General features: G+C 51.4%; 1 protein-coding gene across 5 annotated transcripts in view; it reads right to left on the reverse strand.

Annotated features, from left to right (window-relative positions):
- Window positions 1–409: 409 nt before the first annotated feature.
- The window catches only part of MPP2 (membrane palmitoylated protein 2), a 35,219-nt gene continuing 8,468 nt past the window's right edge, over window positions 410–27,160 (reverse strand). For 3 of the 5 annotated variants that reach the window (XM_021929257.2, XM_003913146.4, XM_009190763.2), the window contains exons 3-13: window positions 23,713–23,831; window positions 8,451–8,603; window positions 8,151–8,300; window positions 7,545–7,772; window positions 6,698–6,829; window positions 6,484–6,589; window positions 6,329–6,397; window positions 5,930–6,091; window positions 5,019–5,221; window positions 4,515–4,643; window positions 410–3,060 (exon numbers count right to left, since the gene is read on the reverse strand). In XM_021929257.2, the coding sequence (XP_021784949.2) occupies window positions 2,884–3,060; window positions 4,515–4,643; window positions 5,019–5,221; window positions 5,930–6,091; window positions 6,329–6,397; window positions 6,484–6,589; window positions 6,698–6,829; window positions 7,545–7,772; window positions 8,151–8,300; window positions 8,451–8,603; window positions 23,713–23,831 (1,628 nt within the window). In that variant the 3' untranslated portion in view covers window positions 410–2,883. Of the gene's footprint in view, window positions 3,061–4,514; window positions 4,644–5,018; window positions 5,222–5,929; window positions 6,092–6,328; window positions 6,398–6,483; window positions 6,590–6,697; window positions 6,830–7,544; window positions 7,773–8,150; window positions 8,301–8,450; window positions 8,604–23,712; window positions 23,832–25,961; window positions 26,120–27,160 lie in introns of those variants that run through there. The other 2 variants (XM_009190764.2, XM_003913148.3) reach the window with 2 other exon arrangements.

The following is a 27,160-nucleotide window of genomic DNA, read 5'->3' on the forward strand; positions in this document are numbered from 1 at the left end:
CATTCTCACCGATAGGGTATAAAGCACTCCCTCTTGTCTGCAACTTCACCAGCATCTTATTTTTTGACCTTTTAATAATAGCCATTCTGACTGGTGTGAGATGGTAACTCATCATGGTTTTGGTTTGAATTTCTCTCATGATTAGTGACATTAAGCACTTTTTCATACATTGTCACTTGTATGTCTTGTTTTGAGAAATGTCTGTTCATGTCCTTGGGTACGAGCACTTAGAAGGAGCATCTTCTGGGGAAGGGAAGTGTGCAGGGGCAAGACAGGAAAGGAAGACATTGCAGAAAACAAGACATGTCACTCTGACTTCCATTCTAGAGTCATCTGTGCTGTGCTCCCCAGCTCTCACTTGCTCCCAAAGCCATCCACCAACCCCAACCAAAGACAAGCAGAGCCAGAAGCCTTTGCTTTCACATTTAATCCAAGGAAAAGAAAAAACCAGTCAGTGAGAAAACTCAAGAATTGGATGGCTGAGGGAGGGGACAGAGGAAGGGCACTGGGGCTGGGACTGAACGTGGACAGTGGATGGTAGGGTCCTCACTCTCCTGAGGTCCCTCAAATACAAGAGTCCACAATGGCAGGGAGGGAGAAGAGTCACAGAGCTAATGTGGTGGGCACACACACCTGTTCCAACCCAGCCCCAGCCCTGTCCCAGGTGAGCCAAGGACTGACAGCCTCTGCTCCCACTTGATAGGTACCTGGGAGGGCTGTGGAGTGTGGCTCAGGCAGGGGAGGTAGGAGGCTGTTCAGAGAGGAAGGACTGAGAAGAGACAGGAGGGAAGGGCTCCAGGCCTGCCCCTTGGCATCACTAGCAGTGAGGGTGCCATGAGGGCCAGGTACCCAACCCATCTCCATCAGAGATGATGGTCATTTGGACCAAGGGGGCAGAGGCAGCTGCAACAACAAATCTTCCCCTGCCTCTACCCTCAAGTCACCTCTACCCTCAAGTCCCCCAGGGAAGGTAGGAAGTGGCAAGTGACCCCATAGCCTCAAGTCAGCAGGAAAACACCCCATTTCCTTCCCACTCCCTTAGGCTGAGGGTGATGCAAGGGACAGCTGAACTAGGATGAAAGGACACTGATCAAGGGAAAAGAGGAGCAGGAAGATGAGTGTGTAGTATATGCAGAGGCACACCAACGAGATGGGGGCAGGCCTGGCCTTTCCACCCCATGTGTATACTCTATGCAAATGCAAATGAGATTCCTAGTATAAGAAATATATTCTAACATTTGTAATAAATATTCTGTTTATTCTCCTTCCCCTTCCCAAGGAAATGGGCACACAGTGGTTCAGGGGCCAGCTTTGGCTGACGCTGCAGAGAAGACTAGTTAGACACTTGGAAGAACTGGGAGGCACAGGGGTTTGGACTTGAGGTGTCCCAGGTTGTCTCCTCTGAGGACAGGCTCACCCCGGAAGGAATGCAGAGAACAATGAAGGATGAGATGCCCAAATACATCTAGGACAGCATTCTTTCTTAAAGGGAATCTCCTATTTTACAAAACTGCCCTCCCCAAGTTTTGTAGGGGGGCATTTAGGGTAGAGGGACAATAGGACAAGGGAGAAAACATCAGGAAAGGACCAGGGCTTCGGAGTCTGGGATCAGGGTATTATAAGAAATGAGGGCTGACGGGGAACCCCCAGAAAGGGGCCCCAAAGAGAGACCTCCAAAACAAAACAATCCTTTGCTTCCTCGCCAAACTAAACCTGACACACACACACACACACACACGCAACACGCACATACATATACATACACCCCAGTGCCAGAGGCACAGACAGGCGCCAAGCATGCACATGGAACCACAGGCTGTGCAGACTACAGTGTAAATGGTGCCCCCTGGAGTTGTGTGTGAGGAACCTCCTGGTGGGCAACTGTCCTTCAAGCCCAGGCTCCCAAGGTCCCCTCTGAACTCCTCCTCAGCCCCTCCAACCCGGCAGCCCTGACGCAAGTGGGTTACCTGGACCTGGCTAGAGAAAAAACCAAAATGGACCAAGGTCAAGGACACAGAACCCAGACCTGTGCCTGCTGTGGGCCATGGAGAGCTTGGGGCTCTTCAGTTGGTAGCAGCAGGTTGTCACAGGGCTCAGCCCTCCATCCTGCGCCTACCTGGGCTGAGCCCACTGACCCCTGCCAGCTTGGCCCTGTGGGGAGCAGGGCTGACATGTCAGGACACATTGGAAAAATCTGGAAAAACTTCGGCAGTGAGAAGCTGTGGATGAGGGAGGGACCGAGCAGCATCTGCCCTGTGACCCTGCCCCTTTCTGAGGGAGCTGGGAGCTACAGTGCTCTGCAGCTGTGGCCACTGGCTCTCACTCTGACTCCTCCAGCCTTCAAGATGGCACCAGGCTGGCACCACCACCCAGGCCTGTCTGGCTGCCAGTGGGACATGCATTCCCCTGGCCACATGGAAACAGCCCAAGGCCTGCTCCTGCGACACAGAGGTGAGAGGTGGAAGGAGTCCAGGAATGGGGTGGGTGTGGCCAGTCCAGAGGAGTGTGACTGGGGAGGGGTGGCAAGGGACAGTGTACCTACTGACCATGTGGTCCCAAAGCAGCTTTTATCTTCTCTGTACTGACCATTATGGAGGTGACTCTGACACATTCCTGGGCATGGCTTGGCCCTCAGAGATATCTGGTGGCCAATGGGCATTGGGAGTGGGCAGCACCTGGGCACAGGGTACCCCATGAATGCCCACCTCCCTGGCAGTGCACGCCTCTGTGCTGAAGCCAGACTTAGGGCCTGCTGGGAGCTATTACCCAAGGAGAGCCAGATATAGGGGCTAAGGATTGTGGCAGGGGGTCACAGGTCAGGAATGGGATGGATTCAGGTTCTGGGTTTCAACACAGAGTGAGCTGAGGACCAGGTGAACAGGCTCAGTACACCCAGCTGACAGGCACCCACTGGGGCTCTGTCCGTAGCTTCTCCATGGCCGCCTGGAGCTCGCGGAAGGTCCTCTCCAGGTTGCTATTGACCAGGCAGAGGTCAAAGTAGTGCCCGTAGCCCCTCTGGATGCGGCTGCTCTCCTCCACTGTCCGTCTCAGGTCCGCCTCCTGCCCAGGCACAATGGGACCTCCCTACAGTCAGTACCTACAACTCACCCCCACTGTCAGAAGGAGCTACAGCTCCCCCACTCCCCCTCCCCAAAGCCCAACCCTGGTGTGGACTCCCTGGCTAGGGAGGGAGGGAGGGGCCCCTCTCTGTTTGCCTCAAAGTGGCTCACCATCGACCACAAACAGATGATGAGTGACAGGGAGGAAATAAGCTTTAGTAACTGCCAATCACACCCCTAAATGCTTTGCATGCCACATAATCTTCACTACAGCTTTGCAAAGTAGGATTAATTCTTCCCCATTTATAACAGAAAATTAAGGTACAAAAAGGTCACACAGACAGTGGCTAAACAGGGTCTGCCTGACTCTCAAGCCAGTGCTCCCTCAAGTCTGACTAGGCTGCCTTACCTATGCAGCATGACAGGCTGGTACCAGGGCACAAGTACCCAGGACAACCCCACCCTCGACCCAGTGGAAGCTGGCTGGGCAGGGGTGGGGAAGGGTACTTGACAACTGACTTAAATAAGCTGAAGCTAGCTATATCCCAGCAGCTCCGGTTGGCCACACCTTTTGCCAAGGAGGAGGTGCCCAAAATGGGAATCAGGCAAGGGTCCAGAGCTCCTAAGGGGGTCACTGGCAGAAGGGTGCCAGCCTAGACAGCCTCTTCTGGGCCCCAGCCATGCTAGAGGGTGGGGTTGTCCTGGGTACTTGTGGATTGCCCTGGTACCAGCCTGTCATGCTGCATAGGTAAGGCAGCCTAGTCAGACTTGAGGGAGCACTGACTTGAGAGTCAGGCAGACCCTGTTTAGCCACTGACTGTCTGTGTGACCTTTTTGTACCTTTTGTACCCGGGGCCTGAGTGCAGCAGCACCAGGCATGGCCAGCAGAGGGACCCCTGCGCTCAGAGCTCTGCAAACCCTCCACCTCCTGGGAAGGCGCAGCAAGACACAGGGAGGAAGGAAGAAGGGGCTGGAGTCCTGCAATGCAGGCTTGAAGCCTCTCCTCCAGGCACTGCCTGCTCTCTTACACTGACTCACCCCTCCAGCCAGCCTTCCCGCCTCTGGCTTTCTCCTACCTTTCAGCTTCCCCCCAGCTATAAGCAACCCAAGCTCACCTGGCCCACCTCCTGCCCACCTCTTCCACTGGCCCTCTGAAACTCTCTCTGGCCAGCTTTCTGCCCCTGCAGAGTGGGCTGAGCTGGGGGCCTGGAGTCAGAAGCACATGTGTCCCAGGCTAGCTGTGTGCCTGGCTCACTCTGAGACTTTGGACTTCCTCTCTCAGACCTCCCGTTCCACATCTACGCAGTGGGGGACCACGTCCTGCCTCACCGATAACTGGAGCAGGCCCCTGTCCCTCCCCAACACCACCTCCTTCTCCCTCTCTGTCAGCTCAGGCCTGTCCCCCACCACCCTAGGCAGCCATTGGACGCCTCCCCCACACCTCAGAGCCCTCACCGTGAGCTGCTTGGTGGACACTCCACTCTCCAGTGCGGCCCTGTTCATGGCCCGCAGGGTCTCAAAGTCTGGGGCCTCGATGAACACCACGTAAGGGACAAACTCAGCCGTTCGTAGCACCTTCACCGCCTGCAGAAGGAGAAGGTAGGGTAGGGAGCATATCCCCATGTCTGTCCTGGGAACCAGAGAAAGGCTGTGAGGGTGACTGGGGTTGGGGTGGGCACTTGGGAGTGGGTGGAAAAGGGTGCCTAGGGGTCTGGGACATGAGTCCTGGGACAAACGACAAATAGCTGGCAGGTGGCTGGGGTGACTGGAGGAGACTAGAGGAGGAGTGGGGGCTCTGGAAGGCTGAGAAAGGTTCCAGGTAGGCTGGGTTTCAAGCAGTAGTTGAGGGCAGAGGGGGTACACGGGTGTGCTCAGGTGACAGGTACCTGGAACTATGGGGGAGCACTGAGGCAGCAGAGAGGACATTGGGCAGGCTGGGAAGGAGCAGAGTGGCAGTACCTGGGGGTTGACATCCAGCACGCACACCTTCCCGGCAGCGACCACGCCCCGGATGGAGTCAATACGTGTGCCATACAGGTTGCCCTCGTATTCGCCATGTTCCAGGTAGCGCCCAGCACGGATGTCAGCCTCCATCTCCCCACGGGACACAAAGCTGTAACCCTGACCTTCCCTCTCTGAGTCTTTGGGCCGCCGGGAGGTGTCTAGGGGGATGGGGGCAGGTTGGGCCGAATGGGCACGGGCAGGTCACAGTGCCTCAGACACATATACGCACACTTACCCAAGCCCCCGTTTCCCAGTCTTGGGGGTGCAGTCTGCCCCTCATCTTGCCAGCACTGCTGCCTTTGCACACACCTGCCCCCCACCCTCCCCACTGGCACACACAGAGACATGAGGTGGTAACCTTGGTCTAACCCAGAGCCCACAGATGAGAGGCTGAGGTACAGAAAGGGCAATGTACAGCCCAAAGCCACACAGCAAGAGCCAAGCAGACCAGGGCAGCGCTCTTAGTCCTGCCTCTGGCAGCCAGGAGCTTCCCCCACCCCCGCTGGTTCTGCCACTAAGAAGCCCTGTCTTCCACAAGGCTACACATACACAGCTCATAGCCGGTTTCACCCGGGTGCACAGCTGGGCACTCACTTTCTTCACGGCTTTTAGCAAGTGAAACAAGAGAAGGAAAGGGGACGCCAGCCCAGCCCACTAGGCCACCTGTTGGCAGGACACCTCCCTCATCCTTCCTGAGCCTGAAGTTCCCCTACCTACCCACAGAGGGCGTGCACCCCAACCCGTACACCCAAAGGTACCACCTGGCCTGGCGCCCATGAAGATGCCCATTCGGTAGGCTCAGCCCTGGCCCCCAGGGGAGCCCCTGCTCCCTGTCCCCGACTCAGCAGGGCCCAGCTCCCACTCACAGGGCACCGTGGTGCCATAGCGATCTGGATCCCACATGATGAGCTTGTTCTTCAGGCTGCGCCGTCCCACGCCCTGAGCCCCAATCAGCACCAGGGTTTTCCGGCGGAACGGGGGCATGCGGGCCACCTCCTCATAAATGAGCAGCTCATGACGGTCAAACTCTGGACACAGGGAGATGGCGCTGCTCACCAGGCTGCACGGTGAGGGAGGGGCGGAGCTCTCAGGGAGGCTGAGGGCAAGAGGGCTTAGAACAGGGGAGCAAGGGGGAGTCGAGCAGGGCCTAGGGACACGGCTGGCAGCATCTGAGCCAGGCACACATCTTCACGGGTGATGCGTGGGGACAGGGAAAGGCAAGCCATGTTAGAGGAGGACAAAGGGGGGGACACTCTGATACCCACCTGCATTCTTGGTGGTCAAATACATCATTCGCTTCTTTTTCTTTCCTGAAAGGCTGCCGCATAGGGTCCCTGGCCATAGGGAGATGGGTGAGTGAGGCAGACAGGGCCCTGTCGGATCCCAGATTGGAGATGTGGGGTAGGGGGGAACCTCCTACCTGAGTTTGGTGTCAGCTCCAGGTCCCTCTTGACAAACGCTTTCCGCTTCTCCTCCAGCAGCTGGCTGGGGATGAGCCCAGCACTGCCCCCTTCAACATGGCATGCCTGAAACGGACATGAGACCAAGATCTGCCTGAGCAAGAGGACCCCTCCCTGTGCCCTTGCCCTCCCATGTACCACACCTGGAGAGATGCAGGGGTGCCCGGGGCTCACCTGCCACCAATTGGCATCGTCCTGGTTTACGATCTGGAGCAAGTCCCCAGCGTTGAAGCGCAGGCCTGCTTCCTTGCAGGGGATGAGGCTGTCTCGGGCCGGGTCATAGTCAAAGTGACATTTCACAAATACCTGGGCCCAGGAATCAGCAAAGGGTCGGGGGAAGGGGCAGTAGAAGGCTGCAGGTGGAGGTCTACCCCGTGCCCCCTCTTTTCACAAAGACACAAGGGGAAATGGAACTGTCCCCCTGCAGGAGTGATGCCTCCAGGCCTGCCCATGTGCCTCCCTGGTGCCAACCTCCCTTCACATCTAGTACTACAGGATTCAGATCTTAGGACCAAGGATGTGGGACCACCAAGTAGGGGACAGGACCCTGGCATCTAATCCTGGATCCCTCCCTCCACTCACCCTCTACCCTTGGAGAAGGGCTCTGGCAGAGGGCGAGAGAGCCAATAGGAGAGGTAGATAGAGCAGCCAGACCCCCAGAATCCACCAACTAGGAGACAGTTGTCCAGGACATACGACAACGCCACCCACCCTGCGCATGCGCACAAACATGTGAAGAACGCAGACCACGATGCAGGCGCTCTCTCATACACTCTGGTACCCCAGGCTGTGGCTGCATGCATAATGCCGGCCAATGCGGGAGCACGTGCAGGTGCAGCAGAGGCAGAGGCCTGTCAGCGGCTGCAGTCAGCTGCCCCTGGGCTGCAGGTCCCACCCTCATCTCCCCTGGAGGAAACCAGTAGGAGAGGAGGGCCTCAGTGAGACTTGCAACCCTGACAGCCAGGAGGCTTGGCCATCCCTTGGGCCTTCTGCTGAGAGAGGGGCTGGTGGAGGGGCCCACCTGGCGGGGCAGATGGGGCTCCTGGTAGCTGGGCAGGATCTTGAGGATGACGCTGCCACTGGCATTGCGCAGGAGCTCCTGCAGTGCACGGGGGTCACTGCCCACTGGCTGCCCGTTCACCTCCTTGATGATGTCACCCACATGCAGCAGGCCTTGCTGAGCCACCATGCCCCCATGCAGAATGCGTGCGATCACCAGCTCGCCGCCCTCCACGCGGAACGTTACACCCTGGAGGTCAGAGGGAGAGTGTAAGATGAGGACCCGATGGCTCCAAGTCAGAATCTTCAAATACTCTTCTAATAGCACCTCCATTCCTGTCCCCACCCACCCACCCCCGCACTCACAAAGTCGTCCTCCATCCTTCTGCCTAAATTCTTCACTTAGAGCAGGTACTAATGGCGGGCGGAAGCGGGCAGACTGGAGAGATGCGGACACAGGTGAGTGTGCAGTGTCTATGGTCTCCTGGGTCTGCATGGGCCCTTCCCTGCACAAAAGCTGGCCCCATCTTCATCTTCAGACCACGCTTGGCCTTTTTTTGTCCCCTCATTGGTTATTCTCAATCCCCCACCCTCACCAGCCCCGCCTCTGGCCCTGCCCAGTCCTCACCAGATGTTCTCCGGCTGTCTTTCGGATGCCCACCATGCGCACGGCGTCGGGAGGTACGGGCTGGTTGCTGAATGTAGGGTCCAGGCCAGGGCTGGGGGGTGGTGTCTCATAGGTCTTTGAGGCCACAGAGTCATGCGTCTCCAGGAGGGACTAGGGGGTGGTAGGAAAAGAAGGGACAATGGGGCAGTGCCCCAGGTCTCTTCTCATCCCAGCTCCAACTTCCTGCCGGCCCCTCCAACAGCAGCATGCCCCGGTCCACCCGCCTCCTGCTCCCTCACCCCAGCCCCAGCGGCCAGGAACCTGGAAGTGGGGCTCCTGGAGGATGTGGGCCAGCTCGGCAGCAGTGCTGCTCTGCTCAGCCAGCTGTGCCAGGTCCCGCAGGATCTCCTGCACCAGCTCCAGGTTGTTGTCTCTCACGGCCTCCAGCTTCGTCTCCTCCAGCCTCTCATGGGCCTGGGGATGGACGCAGAACAGGTGTGGCTAGGAGCTTCCCCAGGAGCCCTGAGACACCAAGCAGGGTCCTCCTCAGTCCCCAGGCATTTTCCCCACCCCACCCCCAGCCCCCAGCTTCAGCTCCTCACTCACTGACACACAATAATACCCACATGTGCACATTCTTTCCTTGCTATCTCCTTTCTTCCCCAAAATGACTCAGACCTACTTTAGGGAAGGAAGAAACCAAAGGACAAACTTTCCTTTCCATCCCCTTGCCACAGAGGGTCATTAGAAGTTACCAAATTGTCTCCAGCTCCCAGGACCCTATATGCATTGGCATTCAAAAATAGCTTCTTCCACCGGACATCATGGTTGGGTGGGATCTTGAAGACCCTGAAGCCCCGGATGAGGAAGTTAGGGAGGTGGAATAACTTTCCCAGGGTCACTAGGACTTGAACTTGCATCTCCAGGCTCTCAACTCAGTGTTCCCAGTGAATGAGGGGACATGAAATCAGTACATGGTGCCAGAAGCAGGCCCCACACCTATTTGTCGCTCTGCTGGCTCCGGGTTCCATACCAAGGTGCGCTGAAAACGGAAAAGGAATCCTTTGCCAGTGACCAGCCCAGGGGGGAGTGTTAGGTTAGGTGGGTCAGGAAGAAAGGAATTCCATTTCAAGAGTATATATGAAGACCTTTTTTTCCCCTCTGAATCTTTGAAAGATCATTGCAGACAACACAAGCCACTTTATCCCAAAGTATTTCAGCATGTATTTCATAGGAACAAAGACATTCTGCTGCATAAACCACAATACCATTATCACCTGCAAGAAATTGCACATTGATTCATTAATATATTATGTAAGACAGTCCATATTCAAATGTCTACTCTTGTCCCAAAAGTATCCTTTATAGTTCTATTTTTTTCTGATTCAGGATCCAATTGATGATCATATGTTGTATTTGGTTGACACATCTTTTTATTCTCCTCTAATCTAGAACAGATCCCAAAAACTTTTAGACTTTCAGGACATTTGTTGTTTTGTTTTTTTGTTTCTGTTTTTGTTTTGTAGGGACAGGGTCTCACTACGTTGCCTAGGCTGGTCTCAGACTCTGGGCTTCAAGCGATCCTCCCGCCTCAGGCTCCCAAAGCCTGGGATTACAGGCGTGAGCCACTGCACCCAGCCTAGACATTTTTAGACTCCAGGCCAGTAGTTTTTAGGATGCTTTAGCACTAGATTTAGTTGATTGTTTCCTCATGATTAGACTTACGTTAATCCTTTTGACAAGAGTTCTACGTAGGTGATCTTGTGTCTTTGTGTCTTTCCCATACTTTGAGACTATGTGACTATTCTGTTCCCCCAAAATCCTTCACCAATGGATTCAGCATCAATTTATGACCCTTGCCTAAATGAATTATTATACTGGAGGTTGCAAAATAGTGATTACCTAATTCCTATCATTCCTTCTACATTTATTGGCATTCTACTATAAGAATGAGCTTTTCAGCCAGGCACAGTGGGTCACGCCTGTAATCCCTGCACTTTGGGAGGCCAAGGCAGGTGGATCACCTGAAGTCAGGAGTTTGCAAAACAGCCTGGCCAACATGGTGAAACCCCATTTCTACTACAAATACAAAAAATTAGCCGGGGGTAGTGCTGGGCACCTGTAATGCCAGCTGCTCAGGAGGCTGAGGCAGGAGAATCGCTTGAACCTGGGAGGCAGAGGTTGCAATGAGCCGAGATCGTGCCATTGCACTCCAGCCTGGGCAACAAGAGCAAAACTCTGTCTCAAAAAAAAAAAATCTCTTCTTTTCTCTCTACCACCCTACTCCTCTTTCTCTCCTTCTCTCTCTCATGATATCACTATGAATTTTTTTTTATTTCATGTGTTCTAATCCATTACGATCACTATCTTCATTGATGCAGTTTATCCCAAATTGGTCCAGTGGGAGCCCCATTCACACCTCTGTCCTGCTGACATGTTCCCATCAGTCCTTGAGCATCTCCTTCCCTTCTGGCACAGGCTCATTTGATATCTTCCCTACCCCAGGTCTGGAATCAGCAATTTCTCCAAGGAACCCTGATTCCTTTTAGCAGGGGATAGTATTTAGAAACCAAGATGTGGGCACTCAGTACCCATTGTTTCTGGGCATCATTTCTTTGGCAGTCATTAGTAGATACTGATGGCTCCAAATAAAATCAAACTCTAAAGGATTTTTCTCATCTTCCCCCATTCCATATTTGTGTCTCCCTTCTCCTTCAGTGAGAACTTATTTCCCAATAACATCAATATATTTACTTATTTGTTCTGTCCTTCAATATTCAAAGCAGTTTCAGAATTGCTATACAACTGCTACTACCTATCACAAATCTATTAAGTAAAAATCAGCGGAGATGGGTAGTAGGGGCATAAGGGATAAAAGACAACACACTGAGTACGGTGTACACTACTTGGGTGATGGGTGCATCAAAATCTCAGAAATCACCACTAAAGGCCAAGCAAGGTGGCTCACGCCTGTAATCCCAGTACTTTGCGAGGCCGAGGTAGGAGGATCACCTGAGGTCAGAAGTTCGAGACCAGCCTGACCAACATGGTAAAACCCCATCTCTACCAAAAATACAAAATTAGCCAGGCATGGTGGCACACGCCTGTAATCCCAGCTACTCAGGTGGCTGAGGCACAAGAATCACTTGGACCTGGGAGGCAAAGGTTGCAGGGAGCTGAGATTGCGCCACTGCACTCCAGCCTGGGCAACAGAGCAAGACTCTGTTTCTAAATAAATAAATAAATTGCCCTTTCTTACATAAAACATAGAACACTGTATATACCCTTTGACACCCTGGGGCTTTTGTTTATTTAACTGATTTGGTTTTCTGGCTTTTTATTTAAAAATATGCCATAGAAATCACTCCATGAAACTGCATAGAGATCTTCCTTTATTATTATTTTTAGTTTGTTTGAGACAGAGTCTTACTTTGTCACCCAGGATGGAGTGCAGTGTCGTGGTCTCAGCTCACTGCATCCTCTGCCTCCCGGGTTGGGATTACAGGCGTGAACCACCGTGCCCATCTTATTATTTTAATTACTGCATTTGACTCCATTGCATGACTGGATTCCTGTAATTTATTCAACCAGTCTCCATGGGTATTTAGGTTGTTTCTAATACTTTGCTATTGCAAATAATGTTGCAGTAAATGACTCTGGCATAGTATTCTATATCTGTGGAGATCGTCCATGTAAATTCCTAGAAGTCTTGCTGGGTCAAGTAATAAATACATACGTAATTTTCTTAGATATTGACAAATTCCCCTCCATGGGACTTGGGCCAGTTTGTCCTCCTGCTAGCACTGTATGAGGGATATTCTTGAAGCTCACCACCAGAGTGTTGATCAAACATTTGCATGTCTGCCAATCACATGGAGGAGAAATGATCTCTCAGTGGGGCTTACTTTGCATTTTGCTTATTATGAGTGAAGTCAAACATCTCTCCATATGTTTAAGAGCCATCTGTATATACTTTTCTGTGAACTGTCTACTCATGTGTTTCCCAATTTTTCTGTCAGGTCTTGGTTTTTATTCTTTTCCCTATTTTAAAAAATGTTTTCTCTCTATTGGGAAAATTAGTCCTAGTCCTTTGTGATATCTCTTGCAAATCACTTCCCCCAGTTTGCCACTTGTCTTTTGACTCTGCTTGTGGTGTTTTCACAGGCAAAAAAAAAAAACTTTAGGTCAGGTGCGGTGGTTCACACCTGCAATCCCAGCACTTTGGGAGGTCGAGGAGGGAGGACTGCTTGAACCCAGGAGTTCAAGACCAGCCTGGGTAAGATAGCGAGCCCCTGTTGCTACAAAATATTTTTAAAATGCACCTGAGCATTTTTAATGCTCATTTTAATGCATGGTGGCATGTACCTGAGGTCCCTGCTACTCTTACTTGGGAGGCTGAGGTGGAAGGATCACTTGAACCCAGGAGATTGAGGCTGCAGTGAGCACTGTCTGCACCACTGCACTCCAGCCTGAGTGACAGAGCAAGACCTTGGCTCAAAAATAAAATTGTTTTTAATGTGGGTGAATGTAATAATCTTTCATGCATCTGAATTTTTAGGCATAGTTTTTTGTTTTCTTGTTTTGTTTTAAGGGAGGGCTTTTCCCATATACAGAGCCTTGTTTTCTTCTAGGATGTGTATGATTTATATTTTCACATAGAGATCTCTGATCTGCTTGGAGTTTATTCTGATATATGATGTGAGGAATAAATATACTTTGATATCTTTCAAAATTACTATCCAGATGTTCTAATACCATTTATTAAAAATTCATGGCCGGGCACAATGGCTCATACCTGTAATCCCAGCACTTTGGGAGGCCAAGGCAGGAGGATCACTGGAGCCCAGGAGTTCAAGACAGTAAGACCCCATCTCTATTTTTTAAAATTTGTTTAATTTAAAAAATTCACAAGAAAACTATTGTTTGATTTTTTTTAGGTGTAAGAATAGTAGTATAACTTTTTAAAAGAATCCTTTTCAGTTGAGCCCAGTAGTTTATGTACACAATGAAACACTTACAGATGCAATCTATTATGGCTGAGATGTACTCCAAAACAACGGAGGAGAGAGGGAAGTGGATGAAGGTATGGATGAAATAAGATTATGCATGACTTATTAAATGTTGAAGTGGGGTGCTAGGTGATAGAGGTTCAGGATATATTTTTAAATTTTTTCATAATAGAACATTTGTTTAGCCATGAGATGGTAAGATTTGAATAGCACCTCACAGGACTGCTGTGAGAATTTGGTGAGATGGACACAGTGCCTGGCACACCACACAGCAGGTGCTCAATAAAGGTTAGATCCTTTCTGCTTTCTCCTTCCCCAAACAGGCCAGGGAACAGCACCCCACATGGCCCCATAGCCTCCTAAACTATCCTCTGGCAGGTGGGCAGCATTTTAGACTGACACCCACAACCTACTGGGGAAACAGACAACTAATGGGGCAAAGGAGTAGCATTTGGGGACAGGAAAAAGCCCCAGAGGGTTGGTCTTCCACAGAACCCTATTTAGCTGGGTCATTTAGCTGGGCCCAGCCCATGGAGCCCCAGAGTGAGGGAGGCATCCCAGCTCTGGCTCTATCAGCCCGTGCCTAGGACAATGTTGGGAATCAAAGCCCCAACAACTGAGTGTCAAGAATAAACAAAGGTACTCAGGCAGCAACAATCTCACCATGGCAACCCTTGCATGGCTTTTTTGGGTTAACAGGAGCCAGCTCTGGCACAGGTGTCCTGATGTGAGCATTAGAGAGGTCGCTCATTTTGACTTTAGCACCGTCTGGTCCATGGATGGAGGACAAGTTTTCCGAGGAGATGTGTTTGATCAAGGGGGAAGCCAGGGTGCCTCCTAAGCTGCTTACCTCTTATCTTTGACTTAATGACATTCCCACCATGGGCTAATCCATTCCTCCTCCTGTGGCCACTCCTGGACATTTTATACCCACAGATATGAAAGCACAGCTCTCCAAGCTCGACCTCACAGCCCTGAGGAAACTTTAAACATTTAATCATTCAAATACAAAACCAACACCTCAGTGGGCTGAACTAAACAATTTTTTTTTTTTTAGACGGAGTCTCACTCTGTAGCCCAAATTGGAGTGCAGTGCCACAATCTTGGCTCACTGCAACCTCTGCTTACCAGGCTCAAGCAATTCTTGTGCTTCAGTCTCCTGAGTAGCTGGGACTACAGGCACACACCACTACCCCCAGCTAATTTTTTATATTTTAGTAGAGATGGGGTTTCACCATGTTGCCCAGGATGGTCACAAACTCCTGAGCTCAGGCAATCTGCCTGCGTCGGCCTCCCAAAGTGCTGGGATTACAGGCATGAGCCACCACACCTGGCCTAAATTAGATTTTTTAAATGATATAACAAGGATCTAAGAAAACCCACCACCCCAACTAAAAAACAAAGCTCTTGACAATATCGTACATCTAACCACATGCCCCACTCACCCCTCCCACTTGCAGAAAGCACCATCCTTTTTTTTTTTGAGACGGAGTTTTGCTTGTTGCCCAGGCTGGAGTGCAATGATGCAATCTTGGCTCACTGCAACCTCCGCCTCCCGGGTTCAAGCGATTCTCCTGCCTCAGCCTCTCTAGTAGCTGGGATTACAGCATGCGCCAACACACCCATCTAATTTTGTATTTTTAGTAGAGATGGGGTTTCTCCTTGTTGGTCAGGCTGGCCTTGAACTCCTGACCTCAGGTGATTCACCCAGCTCAGCCTCCCAAAGTGCTGGGATTACAGGTGTGAGCCACCGCGCCCAGCTGAAAGCACCATCTTGATTTAGTGTGTTTGTCATTCCTTGGCTTCCCAATTAAAGAGTTTTAATGTGTCTGTATGTATTCTACATACTTCTGAAATGAATATAGTTAATAAAAAGGGAATACTGTCTGTCCAAATGCATTTTCTATGACATAAAAAAAGGGTGGAATCATGATTTTATCCATCCCTGGGGCCTGATTTTTTTTCACTTAATATTATTAAGTGAACAATTATTTCCCTTACTACTTTTTTACTCACTATTATTTTGCTAAGACTTATTCTTCTTTTCCATGTTAGGTGACACATGGCCCAGAACTAGAAGAGTGATTTGAATTTCTGTGGTAGCCATTCATTTCATTCTGCTCTGAAAATCATCCTCAGCAAAGCAGGGGCTCAAGCTCATGGTAGACCAGAAGCTTGGGTGGGAGACACAGCTAGCTTGTGTGGAGCCAGCCTGCATTCTGCTCTGTTTGCTCCCAATCCAGAGCTGTAGCAGGCTGCAGATGCAAACACTACACAGTCATTTCAAAAGTTTTCCCTCTGCCCTCTACTCCAACCCCCCTGATCATGGTAAAAGACAGGGAATTCCTATTTGAAGCCCTGGTTCATAATTAAATAGTGAAATAAAAAGCTGAAAGATGTCACAGAGAGTAGTGTGTCAGAAAGTAAAGGAACTCTTTAATGTGAGTGTGACAGATGTGACTTGCTTTAGCCAATGGACCATTATCAAATGTGAGCAGAGGCTTAGAAAGTACTTGTGACTAAGGGCTTGTCCTTCCTTGCTTGTGAGACCACCATGTGAAGGTGGCTGAGGATGAGAGACCCTCCTAGAGGATGAGAGACCAGATGGAAAGGGGCCTGGCCATCCCAGACATTGCAGTTTTCCCAGCTAAGACACCAGATATGTGAGTGAGGCCATCCTGGACCACCCAGCCCCAGCTAAGCAAGCCCAGACCAGGAGAACCACCCAACCAACCCACAAAATCAGGGGAATTAAATCACAGTTGTTTTAAGCCACTACACAGCAGGATGGTTTGTTACACAGCAAAAGCAAACTGATACACTGGCCTCACCACTACACCCTCTGCTTGTCATGTCCCCTTGTCAGAGCCCCTGTCTTAGTGACCTCCCTAGACCTCTATTCTTCTAGGGCCATGTCTTGCTTTCCCAGCTCTTCCACCCTAGCCTCCCCACAGAAAAAGAGGCCTCCCTGTGAACTCCAGTCTAAAGCTAAGATTATAACAACTCTTTCTGACTCAAAAAGTACTTCTAGCCGGGCACGGTGGCTCATGCCTGTAATCCCTGCACTTTGGGAGGCCAAGGCAGGCAGATCACCTGAGGTCAGGAGTTCGAGGCCAGCCTGGCCAACATGGTGAAATCCCGTCTCTACTAAAAATACACAAATTAGCCGGGGATGGTGGGCCTGTAATCCCAGTTACTCGGGAGGCTGAGGCAGGAGAATCACTTGAACCTGGGAGGCAGAGGTTGCAGTGAGCCAAGATTATGCCATTACACTCCAGCCTGGGCAGGAGAGCAAGACTCCGTCTCAAAAAAAAAAAAGTACTTCCACTTCCATAACCTCCACCTAGCCCCACCACAACTCTGAGGGATAGGTATCATTCTCCCCACTTCTCAAAAGAAATAACTAAGCTGGGCATGGTGGCTCATGCCTGTAATCCTAGCACTTTGGGAAGCCAAGGTGGGAGGATCACTTGAGCTCAGAAGTTCAAGACCAGCCTGGGCAACAGAGTGAGACCTCATCTTTCTTTTAAAATAAATAAATACATAAATAATTAATTTTTTAAAAATTCCTCCATAAGAAATAACAAGTTCAGAGAGGTTGACAGATATACAAAACTCACAAAGCCGGTCAGTGGAATCTTCTGACTCCAAGCCCTGTGTTCTTTCTTCTTCATCTCATGTGAATTAGTTTACACCAGCCTTCACATGCCTCTCACCTGGCAGATGTCCCCATTAGTAACAATTTTTCTGAATTTCTGAATGTTCCCTGCCTTGGATTCTTCACCTTGGCCTTGTCTGCAGCTGGAACACCTGCTACCGGATCCATGTCAGCCCTCTCAGATGCCAGCCACCTGCCAGGGCCGCCACCTGCTGTGTGCAGTCAACCGCCTGGACTTCTGATCTCTCTGCCAGACTTGACTTCCCTTAGGGCCTTTAACCCTCCAGATTTTTACCCTCAGGCCCTGCCCCTCCCTGGTCCCAGATCTACCCAGCCTGGACCCTCCCACACTGCCTGCCACATCCCCAGAGAGAGTCAAGCCCAGCTCCACAGGGTAAGGGAGGGAGGCCAACAGCTACCACATGTGGCTCCAATCTGATTTCATTCCTCTGGGTTTCTGGGCCACTTCACCAAGTTTTTGCAGTAGGATCTTTGATCACAGTGCTTTGTCTATTAGGTTAGAAATTTGTCTATGTACACAAAATCATTAAAATTGGTGAGAAGGAAGTAGGTCCCATTGTCCAATGCAGGGAGCTCTGAGAGACACTGTCTTTGATGAGAGGAGTGGCAAATTTACATTGCAAAGGATCACCTATACAAGGACAGAAGAAATGTATCTTCAACGAGCTCAGGTAGGCTCCTTTACGGAGATTCACTTCCTGTTTGTTTCACAACCACAGGGAGAGAGAAGTCACTGGATTGCCTTAGCCCATTAGTCTCGTTTTGGGGGTCTCAGAGGGGAAGAAATGTCCATAATCTCTTCTATTGTGCTCTATGACTCCGGAACCGTACCAGAAATTTCTTGGAAAAAATCCTGACCAACTTCTCCCCAGAAATGTTTCTAGAGAAGGGAGTTTACTTACAATGTGACATAGCACAATGGTTCATTCTCAATTAGGCTTTACTGTGAGGTCGCAGGACTGGGGCATTGTGGGGTCCAGTGAAAGGAAGACAGACTTGGGCTTCATCAGGAAAACAAACTATCTGGCAGTTCACTGTCATAACCCCAGCACTGTGCCTGGTATGTGGCAAGTGCAAAATAGGTATTCGTTGGATGGATGGATGGATGGATGGATGGATGGATGGATGGATGGATGAGTGAATGACATAGCCAGCCAGCAAACCCATCATTAGAGAGCTGTCGAGAGGACTGTCAAGTGGACTGGACCAGAGAGTAATGCTATCAAGGGGGATCCTACTTTGAAGGGTATTGTCGAGAGGGCTGTCTCACTCTGAGACTGCCATCCCAAAGCAAAGTCTCACTGTCTCACTGTGGAGACAATAGCTAAAGTACCCAGAGGTGATGTGGTCTCATAAACCCAACTCTGAAATCCACTTTGGAAAGTTACAGATGTTGAGGTTCAAAACTGCACATATTCATCAATTTCATTGCCAAGTGTCCATTCTAGAGAAACCCTCACATGCGTGCAGAAGCAGATGGATATAAGGATGCTGCAGCACTGTTTTTCAGAGAGGAAAATCACCAGTGACATACACATCTCTCGGGGGGGAACCAATAAACAAACAGCTCTATTCATATATTAGAACAGGGGTCCCCAATCCCCAGGCCATGGACCAGTACTGGTCCCTGGCCTGTTAGGAACTAGGTGAACAGCAGGAGGTGAGCAAGCATTACTGCCTGAGCTCCGCCTCCTGTCAGATCAGTGGTGGCATTAGAGTCTCATGGGGCGCCAACCCTACTGTGAACTGCACGTGCCAGGGATCTAGGTTGTGTGCTCCTTATGAGAGTCTAACGAATGCCTGATGATCTGAGTGGAACAGCTGCATCCCGAAACCACCCCCCTCACCCTGATCTGTGGAAAAATTGTCTTCCACAAAACTGGTGCCTGGTGCCAAAAAGGTTGGGGACTGCTGTATCAGAACACCATACAACAATTCAAATGAATCTCACTATCTCTATCTATACTTAGGTCGACAGCTGTACTACTTATATGAAATAGAAATTTCAAAAACAGAAGCACCTTACACTATCATTTCATTTATATAAACTTTTAAAGCACACGTAATGGCCGGGCATGGTGGATCACACCTGTAATCCCAGGACTTTGGGAGACTGAGGCAGGAGAATTATGAGGTCAGGAGTTCTAGACTAGCCTGGCCAATATGGTGAAACCCTGTCTCTACTAAAAAAAAATAAAAAATGGCCGGGTACGGTGGCTCACGCCTAAAATCCCAGCACTTTGGGAGGCCGAGGCAGGCGGATCGCGAGGTCAAAAGATCAAGACCATCCTGGCCAACATGGTAAAACCCCATCTCTACTAAAAATACAAAAATTAACTGGGCGTGGTAGCACGTGCCTGTAGTCCTAGCTACTCGGGAGGCTGAGGCAGGAGAATCACTTGAACCCAGGAGGTAGAAGTTGCAGTGAGCCGCGATCGTGCCACTGTACTCCAGCCTGGTGACAGAGTGAGACTCTGTCTCAAAAAAAAAAAAAAATTAGCCAGGCATGGTGGCGCGTGCCTGTAGTCCCAGCTACTTGGGAGGCTGAGGCAGAAGAATCACTTGAACCTGGGAGGCGGAAGTTGTAGTGAGCCGAGATTGCACCACTGCACTCTAGCCTGGGCGACAGAGTGAGACTCCAGGAACAAAAAAAAAAAAAAAGCACACCTAACAAAGGTAGAACCAGGCATGGTGGCTCATGCCTATAATCCCAGTGCTTTGAGAGGCTGGGAGGATCACTTGAGGCCAGGAGTTTGAGACTAGCCTGGACAACACAGCAAGACTCTGCTTCTACAAAAAAATTTAAAAATTAGCCAGGCATGGTGGTACATATTTGTAGTCCCAGTTACTCAGGAGGCTAAGGCAGGAGCATCATTTGAGCCCAGGAGTTCCAGGCTGCAGTAAGCTATAATTGTTTCACTGTAGAACAGGGGTCCACTGTACTCCAACCTGGGAGGCGGAGATAAGACCTTGTCTTTAAAAAAAAAAAAAAAAAAAAAAATCACACCAAGGTATATTGTTTACAGCTAAACACATATGCAGGCAAGATAAGCCAACATTCAGTGAAATGACATCAATCTCAAGCCAGTGGTTACCTGTGGGAAGGGAATGCAGTGAAAATGAAGAAGGGGAGAGGCATTAACTGTGTCCGAGCTTTTCTTTCTTTTTTTTTTTTGAGACAGTGTCACTGGGCTGGAGTGCAGTGAGCACACATGTTCCAGCTCAAGCAATTCTGCTCAGCCTCTTGAGTAGTTGGAACTTCCCCAATTAGTCTTCCTAGCCTGTTTGTTTTTACAGAGACAAGGTTTCACATGTTGATCAGCGAGCCGAATAACCCGAATTTCGAAGCTCAAGTGATCCCGCAACCACCGATTAATACCAAAGTCTTTTCGGAACAAAAAAGCCACACCGTGCTACGTCATGAAATGGCAAGAGTCAAAACAAACATTATTAACATTTTTTGGAGATGGGTACTCAGGAGTTTATTATATTATTTTTTATACTCTTTTGTATTTATTCATTCAACAAATACTCAGTGAGCACCTACTATGTGTCAGGCATTTTAGCCAGGCTCTGGGGATACAACAGTGAATCAAAGAGACAAACATTCCTGCACCTTCGTGGAACGTCTCTATGTTTTGAAATGTGTATAATTCCTTGTTTTTTGTTTTTTTTTGGAGGCGAGGAGTCGCTCCTCTCACGCCAGGCTGGAGTGCAGTGGCCAGATCTCAGCTCACTGCAAGCTCCGCCTCCAGGTTCGCCATTCTCACCACCTCAGCCTCTCCCGAGTGGCTAAGGACAGGCGCCCGCTCCACCTTAAGCTAGTTTTTGTATTTTTTTAGTAGAGAGCGGGGTTCACTGTTAATAGGGATGGCCTCGATCTCTTCGACACCAGTGATCCGCCCGTCCTAAAACTCCCAAAGTGCTGGGATTACAGGCAAATTTTAGCCCGACCTAATTCCCTTGTTTTTGTTATTTATTTATTTAATTTTTTTTTTTTTTTTTTTTTTTTTTTTTTTTCAGGACAGGTCTGTCTGTCGCCCGGGCCTGGAGTGCAGTGGCTGGTTCCAGCTGCTGGCGCCTCGCCTCCCAGGTTGCAGCCATTCTCCTGCCTCAGCCTTCCAGAGTAGCTGGGACTAGGCATCCCGCCACCCTCGCCCAGCTAGCTGTATTTTTTTTTTAAGTAGAGACGGGGTTTCACCGTGTTAGCCAGGATGGTCTCAATCTCCTGACCTCGTGATCCGCCCATCTCAGCCTCCCAAAGTGATGGGATTACAGGCTTGAGCCACCGCGCCCGGCCTGTTTTTATTTATTTACTTATTTATTGAAGACGAGCTCTCACTATGTTACACAAACTGCACTTGAGCTTCTTGGCCTCACGCAATGTTCTCACCTTAGCCTCCAGAGTAGCTGGGACTATAGGTGCCTGCCCCTACTCCCAGCTTCTTGTCTTTATTTTTAGTAAATGAGTAGGATCTTCATTTGCTGAATGAAAAGCACCCTGCCTTTCTCCAATCTCCTCCAATCTGCTCCGTTTTCTCTTCCCCAGAACTTCCTACTACTAAACATCTGCAACTTATCATCTTTCGCTGTTAACAATCTTCCCAAATCTTCAACCACTCCACAGATAACGTGAATAGGCTACGTCCTAGGGACACGGTGTCCCCTGCAGCAATCCCCACTCCAGTGGGATGTGTCCTCCACATCCCATGCCAGGGCCAGCCACAGCCAGCCTGTGACAGAGTCCCCACTCTATAGAAAACCCACCACCTGGCTGTACCTTCTTTCTCCCCACCCTTGCTGTTATTGCTGACTTCCTGGTCACCTCCACCACCATGTACTGAAAACCCTGCGGACTGCCTCAGTCTTCTCCCTACCCTGATGCCTGCCATAGCCCTACATGCCAATGGCTGTGTGGACAAGCCCATCCCACTCCTGAGCCTTCCATTTATGGACGTCTTCAACACTGATTACCTACCTGTCCACTGCAGCCCCGCCCTACATTATCATGGCATCCCTAGAGCTGTCCTCCTTGGAAAACTTTCACCTACTACCTCTCTTCCTCTGACCTTGGTCTTTTTCTCTTCCATCTATATCCCCACCATTACCCCTTAAATACTCTGTGACCTCAGAGAGCCACCGAGCCTTCGCCTCCATTTTCTCTCTGTTCTACCTCTTTCCAGCCTGGGCCTCTTTTCTCTGAGCCTCTCTCACCAGCTCCCTTCACAATTCCCTGCATCTGACTTCCACAGCCCCAGGCCAGCACATGCCCTGGACGAAAGCCCCCTGTCCTTTCTCTTCCTCCCTGGATGGAGTTACCCCCACCCTGGGAAATCGGGCACCTGACATGGACAGTCGAGGTCCCCATCCATTTAATTCCTTCTCCCCTTCAGTGACCAGTCAGACCTTCCCTTCTGAATCTTCCTGCTCCATCTCTGATCCTTAATTCGCAGGAGAGGACTGCTCCACCTTTACCAAGAAATCCGAGAAATTAGGTCTAATTTCCCACAGCTCCCAGCCTTGCCTCCAATGCAGCCATGGGCACCATCCCCACCTCCCCTCCTCAGGAGAGGGGGCATCCTCCCACACTCCCTGGGGCAGGATCCCAGGTGCCTTGCTGTCCCCTAGCCCTCACTGCCAAACACCAAGTTCCACCAGTTTACCCTAAGGTCTGGGACCACAGCTCCAGTTCAGGCTCTCAGCATCTTATACTTAACCTACTAAAGAGCCACTAACTGGCTTCTCCAACTCCAGATATGACTCCCCAACAGTTCTCCATGTGGGTGCCTAAAACACCCACATTTGGCCATCACATCCCTGCTTAAATACCGTAAAGCCTGCCAAGCGCGGTGGCTCACGCCTGTAATCCCAGCACTTTGGGAGGCCGAGGCAGGCAGATCACCTGAGGTCAGGAATTCAAGACCAGCCTGACTAACATGGAGAAACCCCGTCTCTACTAAAACTACAAAATTAGCTGGGCATGGTGGCACATGCCTGTAATCCCAGCTACTCGGGAGGCTGAGGCAGAAGAATCACTTGAACTCAGGAGATGGAGGTTGCAGTGAGTCAAGACCATGCCATTGTACTCCAGCCTGTGCAACAAGAGCAAAATTCTGTCTCAAAAAAAAAAAAACAAAAAAAAAAACACACGTAAAGCCTCCCTGATACTCACGACACTCACAGAAGGATGCCCAAGCTCCCACACACAGCCCCCAACCTTTGCACAGCTCGCATTGTCTCACGCTTGAGGCTCAGCCACACACCAGCACTTCCAATCCCCTGCACACTCCTGACTTTTTCTTACCTCTGTGCTTCTGCTCAAGCTCTTCTGTGGCCCAGAATGCCCTCCCCCTCTTCCTCATTCTTCCACTCAGCTCAAGTGTTCCTTCCTCCAGGAAGGCCTCCTTGCCCACCCCAGGCTGGGTTAGGCATCTGTACTTTATGCTCCCAAAATGCCTAGTGTATCCACCTCTATCACTGTCATTACCAAATTGTCCTATAATTTTCTCTTTCAGTGAATCTCTCCCCAACCTGACACATAGCAGGTGACCTTAGAAAGACATGCACACAAAATGCCCAAAGGCAGAAGGACAAGCAAGATGAATTCTAGAGGTTCTCCAACATGTGCATGCTGGCCCACACCAATCATACACTCCACAAGCTGGCGGTCACCAAACATCCACCCACGCACTCACCAGACAGGTGCCGGGGCAGCCCCGTCTACCTGCAGCCACTCAGGTCACCACCTGGGCATGATTTTCTTCTACAGTCCCCTTCAGGGGGGCCTCTTGTGCCACATGCCCCATTCCCAGGGCCCTCTGTAGCTAATACCCCATCCCCTACTGTGCCTCCCCAGGCACAGTGCCCTTGTGCCCACCTCCCTGGAGCACTGTACCTTGGCCAGGGATCTTACTATGGGACTTTCCATAATGCCTCGAAGGAAGATCAGGTCCAGCTCTGCAGCCCCCGTGGCATTCGGGAGGGATCCCAAGTTGTCCAGGACTTGCTGCATGGCTGGGGGAAGGTATGGGCAGTGAGATACACAGGTATCAGCTGGGTACAGAAGACTAAAACACACCACAATACCTGCCACTCCCCCACCCCCATGTCCCACAGAAGACAGACCCTCCCCGACAACATTCCCCTCCCTGCCCAGCACAGGCACCCCAGGCCCTTGAATGCCTGGGACAGGGGTCCTTGAGGAAGGGGACAGTTTCCTTGGCCTGTTCTCTCCACCCTAGGTAACACCAGCCTGAGTAGGTGGGAGGCTCCAGGCAGCTGGAAGGGACTCTGAGGTGGGGGGAAGGGAGAAAGGGAAGCAGGTGTCAGGTTCCAGGTCCTGCCCTGCACCAGAAAACCACAAGCTGTTGGGTGGATCACCTGAGGCCAGGAGTTCGAGACCAGCCTGGGCAACAAGGCAAAACCCCATCTCTATTAAAAATACCAAAATTAGCCAGGCATAGTGGTGTAGGTCTGTAATTCTAGCTACTCAGGAGGCTGAGGCAGAGATTGCAGTGAGCTGAGATCACGCCACTGCACTCCAACCTGGGTGGCAGAGCAAGACTGTCTCTGGCTGGGAGCAGTGGCTCACGCCTGTAATCCCAGCACTTTGGGACACCGAGGTAGGTGGATCACGAGGTCAGGAGATCGAGACCATCTGGACCAACACAGTGAAACCCCATCTCTACTAAAAATACAAAAAAATTAGCCGGGCATGGTGGCGGGCGCCTGTAGTCCCAGCTACTCAGGAAGCTGGGGCAGGAGAATGGCGTGAACCTGGGAGGCGGAGCTTGCAGTGAGCCAAGATTGCACCATTGCACTCCAGCCTGGGCGACAGAGTGCGACTCTGTCTCGAAAAACAAACAAACAAATAAATAAAATAAAAATTAAAAAATAAGACTGTCTTAAAAAACAAAAAAAAAAGAAAAAGGAAAGAAAACCAGAAGTTCCTCACTCAATCTCTAGATGGGCTGAAGCCCAGGACTCAGCCACCTGCACCTGGCAGGCTTAAGGATGAGACAGACAGTACTTGGAGCAAGTCCCTGAGTACAGGCCCAAAGTCAAGCGGGCAGCCACACAGGAGCCAGGGCCTGCAGAGCCTCTAGTCTAAGCATCACTAATTCAGTGTGACATTGTACAAGTCACTGTCCCTCACTGGCCTCAGTCTTTCCTGCTTGTAAAATGGATGGGTTGGGCGAGATGATGACTACAGGCCCTTCAGCTCTGAGTGGCAATGATCTATAACTGAGAAATTAACATGGATGATAGGAAGTCAAAGCTGAAGCCTGGAACGCTGGCAGGAGCTAGGGAAACAGGCACTGGAGGCCTGGAATGACTGTGGGCACCCAAAGGCCAAGGTCACACCAAGTCATCACAGGGATAAGCAAACTCTCAGCCCGGAATGGGGCATAACAGAGGACATGATAACACCTGCAGCTGGGCCGCAACAACGCCCCGGAGATCGGAGATGGGGGCTGCCTTCACTCACTGGCAGAGGTGGGAGTTCCAGGCTGTGGCAAGTTCCCGGGAAAGGAAGTGAGAAGCAGAATGTGCCCAGCTGGGGGCAGAGATGGGCAGGGGGTATCATTACTCTGCCACCATGCCACCTATGCCTACATCTGCATAACAGAACCCAAGCCATGGAGGACGGGGGAGGATGCACCCCTGGCGCCTCTCAATGCTCCTGTCAGTGCTCCCCTCCTCCAGGAAGGAACAGGAGTGGAGAGGAGGGGGCACTAGAACTGGAGCTGTCAGAGATGGTTCAGGGACTCCTGGACTCCCATCTCCTTCCTCCTCCTGCTCCCTGCCTTCTCCAGAAAAAAAGTCCAAGCTTGCCCTTCAGACCCCTCTTGCCCAGGCCAGGGCTTGGCATTGGTCAGAGACCTGCGAAGCCCCCAGTGGGCTCTGAAAGAGGCCAGGGCAGGGACCCTTCCCTCCCTGCCAGGGTATGCCAGATTCCCTCCGTCAGTTATCCAGGGAAGGACTGAGCCAAGGGAGTTGGTGCCCTCTGCCCAGGACAGCTCTCCTGAAGGTGCCCTCAGATGACCTCTCCCAGGCCACCCTCCCCAGATGCCCCGACTCTGCTGGAGGAAGGTATGCTAAGGGGCCAGCTGCCCCGCCCCCATCTGGCCCACCCTTCCCTACCTTCCCTCTGGAGCTCCGCTTCCTCAGAAGAGCCCAGGGATATACCCTCCAAGGAGACCCCGCTGCCTGGGCTGCCTGCCATGGCAGCCCCCAGCCCCGGGGACTCCCGGAGCGTCCTCCACACCGCCGTCTGCCGCCTCCCGAGCCAGAGCCTGGCGGGGCTACAGAAGGCGGGAGTCGGGGAGTACCCTCTGAGGAACCAGCCAATAGCAAGGCTCAGCTGCCGTGATCGCCTTGCTGATTGGCTAAAGCCCCCGACTGGCGCTGCGCGGTGCAGAGCAGGCGGTAACCCGGGTGGGAGAAAGGTGCTGGGAGGGAGCCCTAGTCCCACAGATGGCCTGATCCCCAGCATGTCAGTGTTGGTGGGGATGGGGAGGAGGCGTCTAACAGGAGGTTTTGGGGAGGGGGTAGGCATGCTGCCCCTTCAAGACTGGCGCGGTACCCCGAGACCCTCCCCTCACAGCCAGCTTCAGGAGACCCGAGGGAGAAAAGTCTTGACCCATCTTGTCCCTGCACCCTCTTTTCTAGAAGTCCCTCCTCTGATACACCCCATACCACCTCCTGCCTATGCTCTCTGACCTCTGCTCTCAGTCCCCTCTCCAGGCCCTGCTTCCTTTACAATGGTCCCTCAATCGAAGGAAGTCCCCAAGAACGACTCAGCCCTCCACCGGGAGGCAGCCTCACTGGGGCATGGGGCAAATACCTCAAGCCCCAAACGCCTCCCCCTACCAGCCCGCGGCCAGCCACTGGGAGGCAGGATACAGGGGGCGGGGGGTGACATCGCTGTGGGTAGGGACGGTGCCCCAGCCCTGCTTACCCCTCGCCTCACAGCAGCTTCTTCCCCTCCCCCATCTCCCATGAGTTCTTCCCCTTGATGTAGGGGGTGATGCCCAGGAAGCAAGTCAGGCATCTTGGAACTCAGTTCCCCAGAAAGGAAAAGTGAGGACACATTTGCACACAGGGAAAAGTGTGGGCAGAAGGGAGGGATTCAGCTCCACCCCGGTGACCCCATTCCTCTGAGATCTTGTGCCCAAGAGGCCACCACCAGGGTACGGCAGCCTCCACTCAGCCATTCCCCAAGGAGTGGCACCAGGTCGCATTGCACCCCTGGGGTTTCCATGGCAGCAGAATTACACACCAGGACAGTAACCCAGGGATGGAGGAGAGATTTAAAGGGACAGGTCCACCTGAAAGCAGCC

Source organism: Papio anubis, chromosome 17 (genome assembly GCF_008728515.1).
Source record: "Papio anubis isolate 15944 chromosome 17, Panubis1.0, whole genome shotgun sequence".
Lineage (NCBI taxonomy): Eukaryota > Metazoa > Chordata > Mammalia > Primates > Cercopithecidae > Papio > Papio anubis.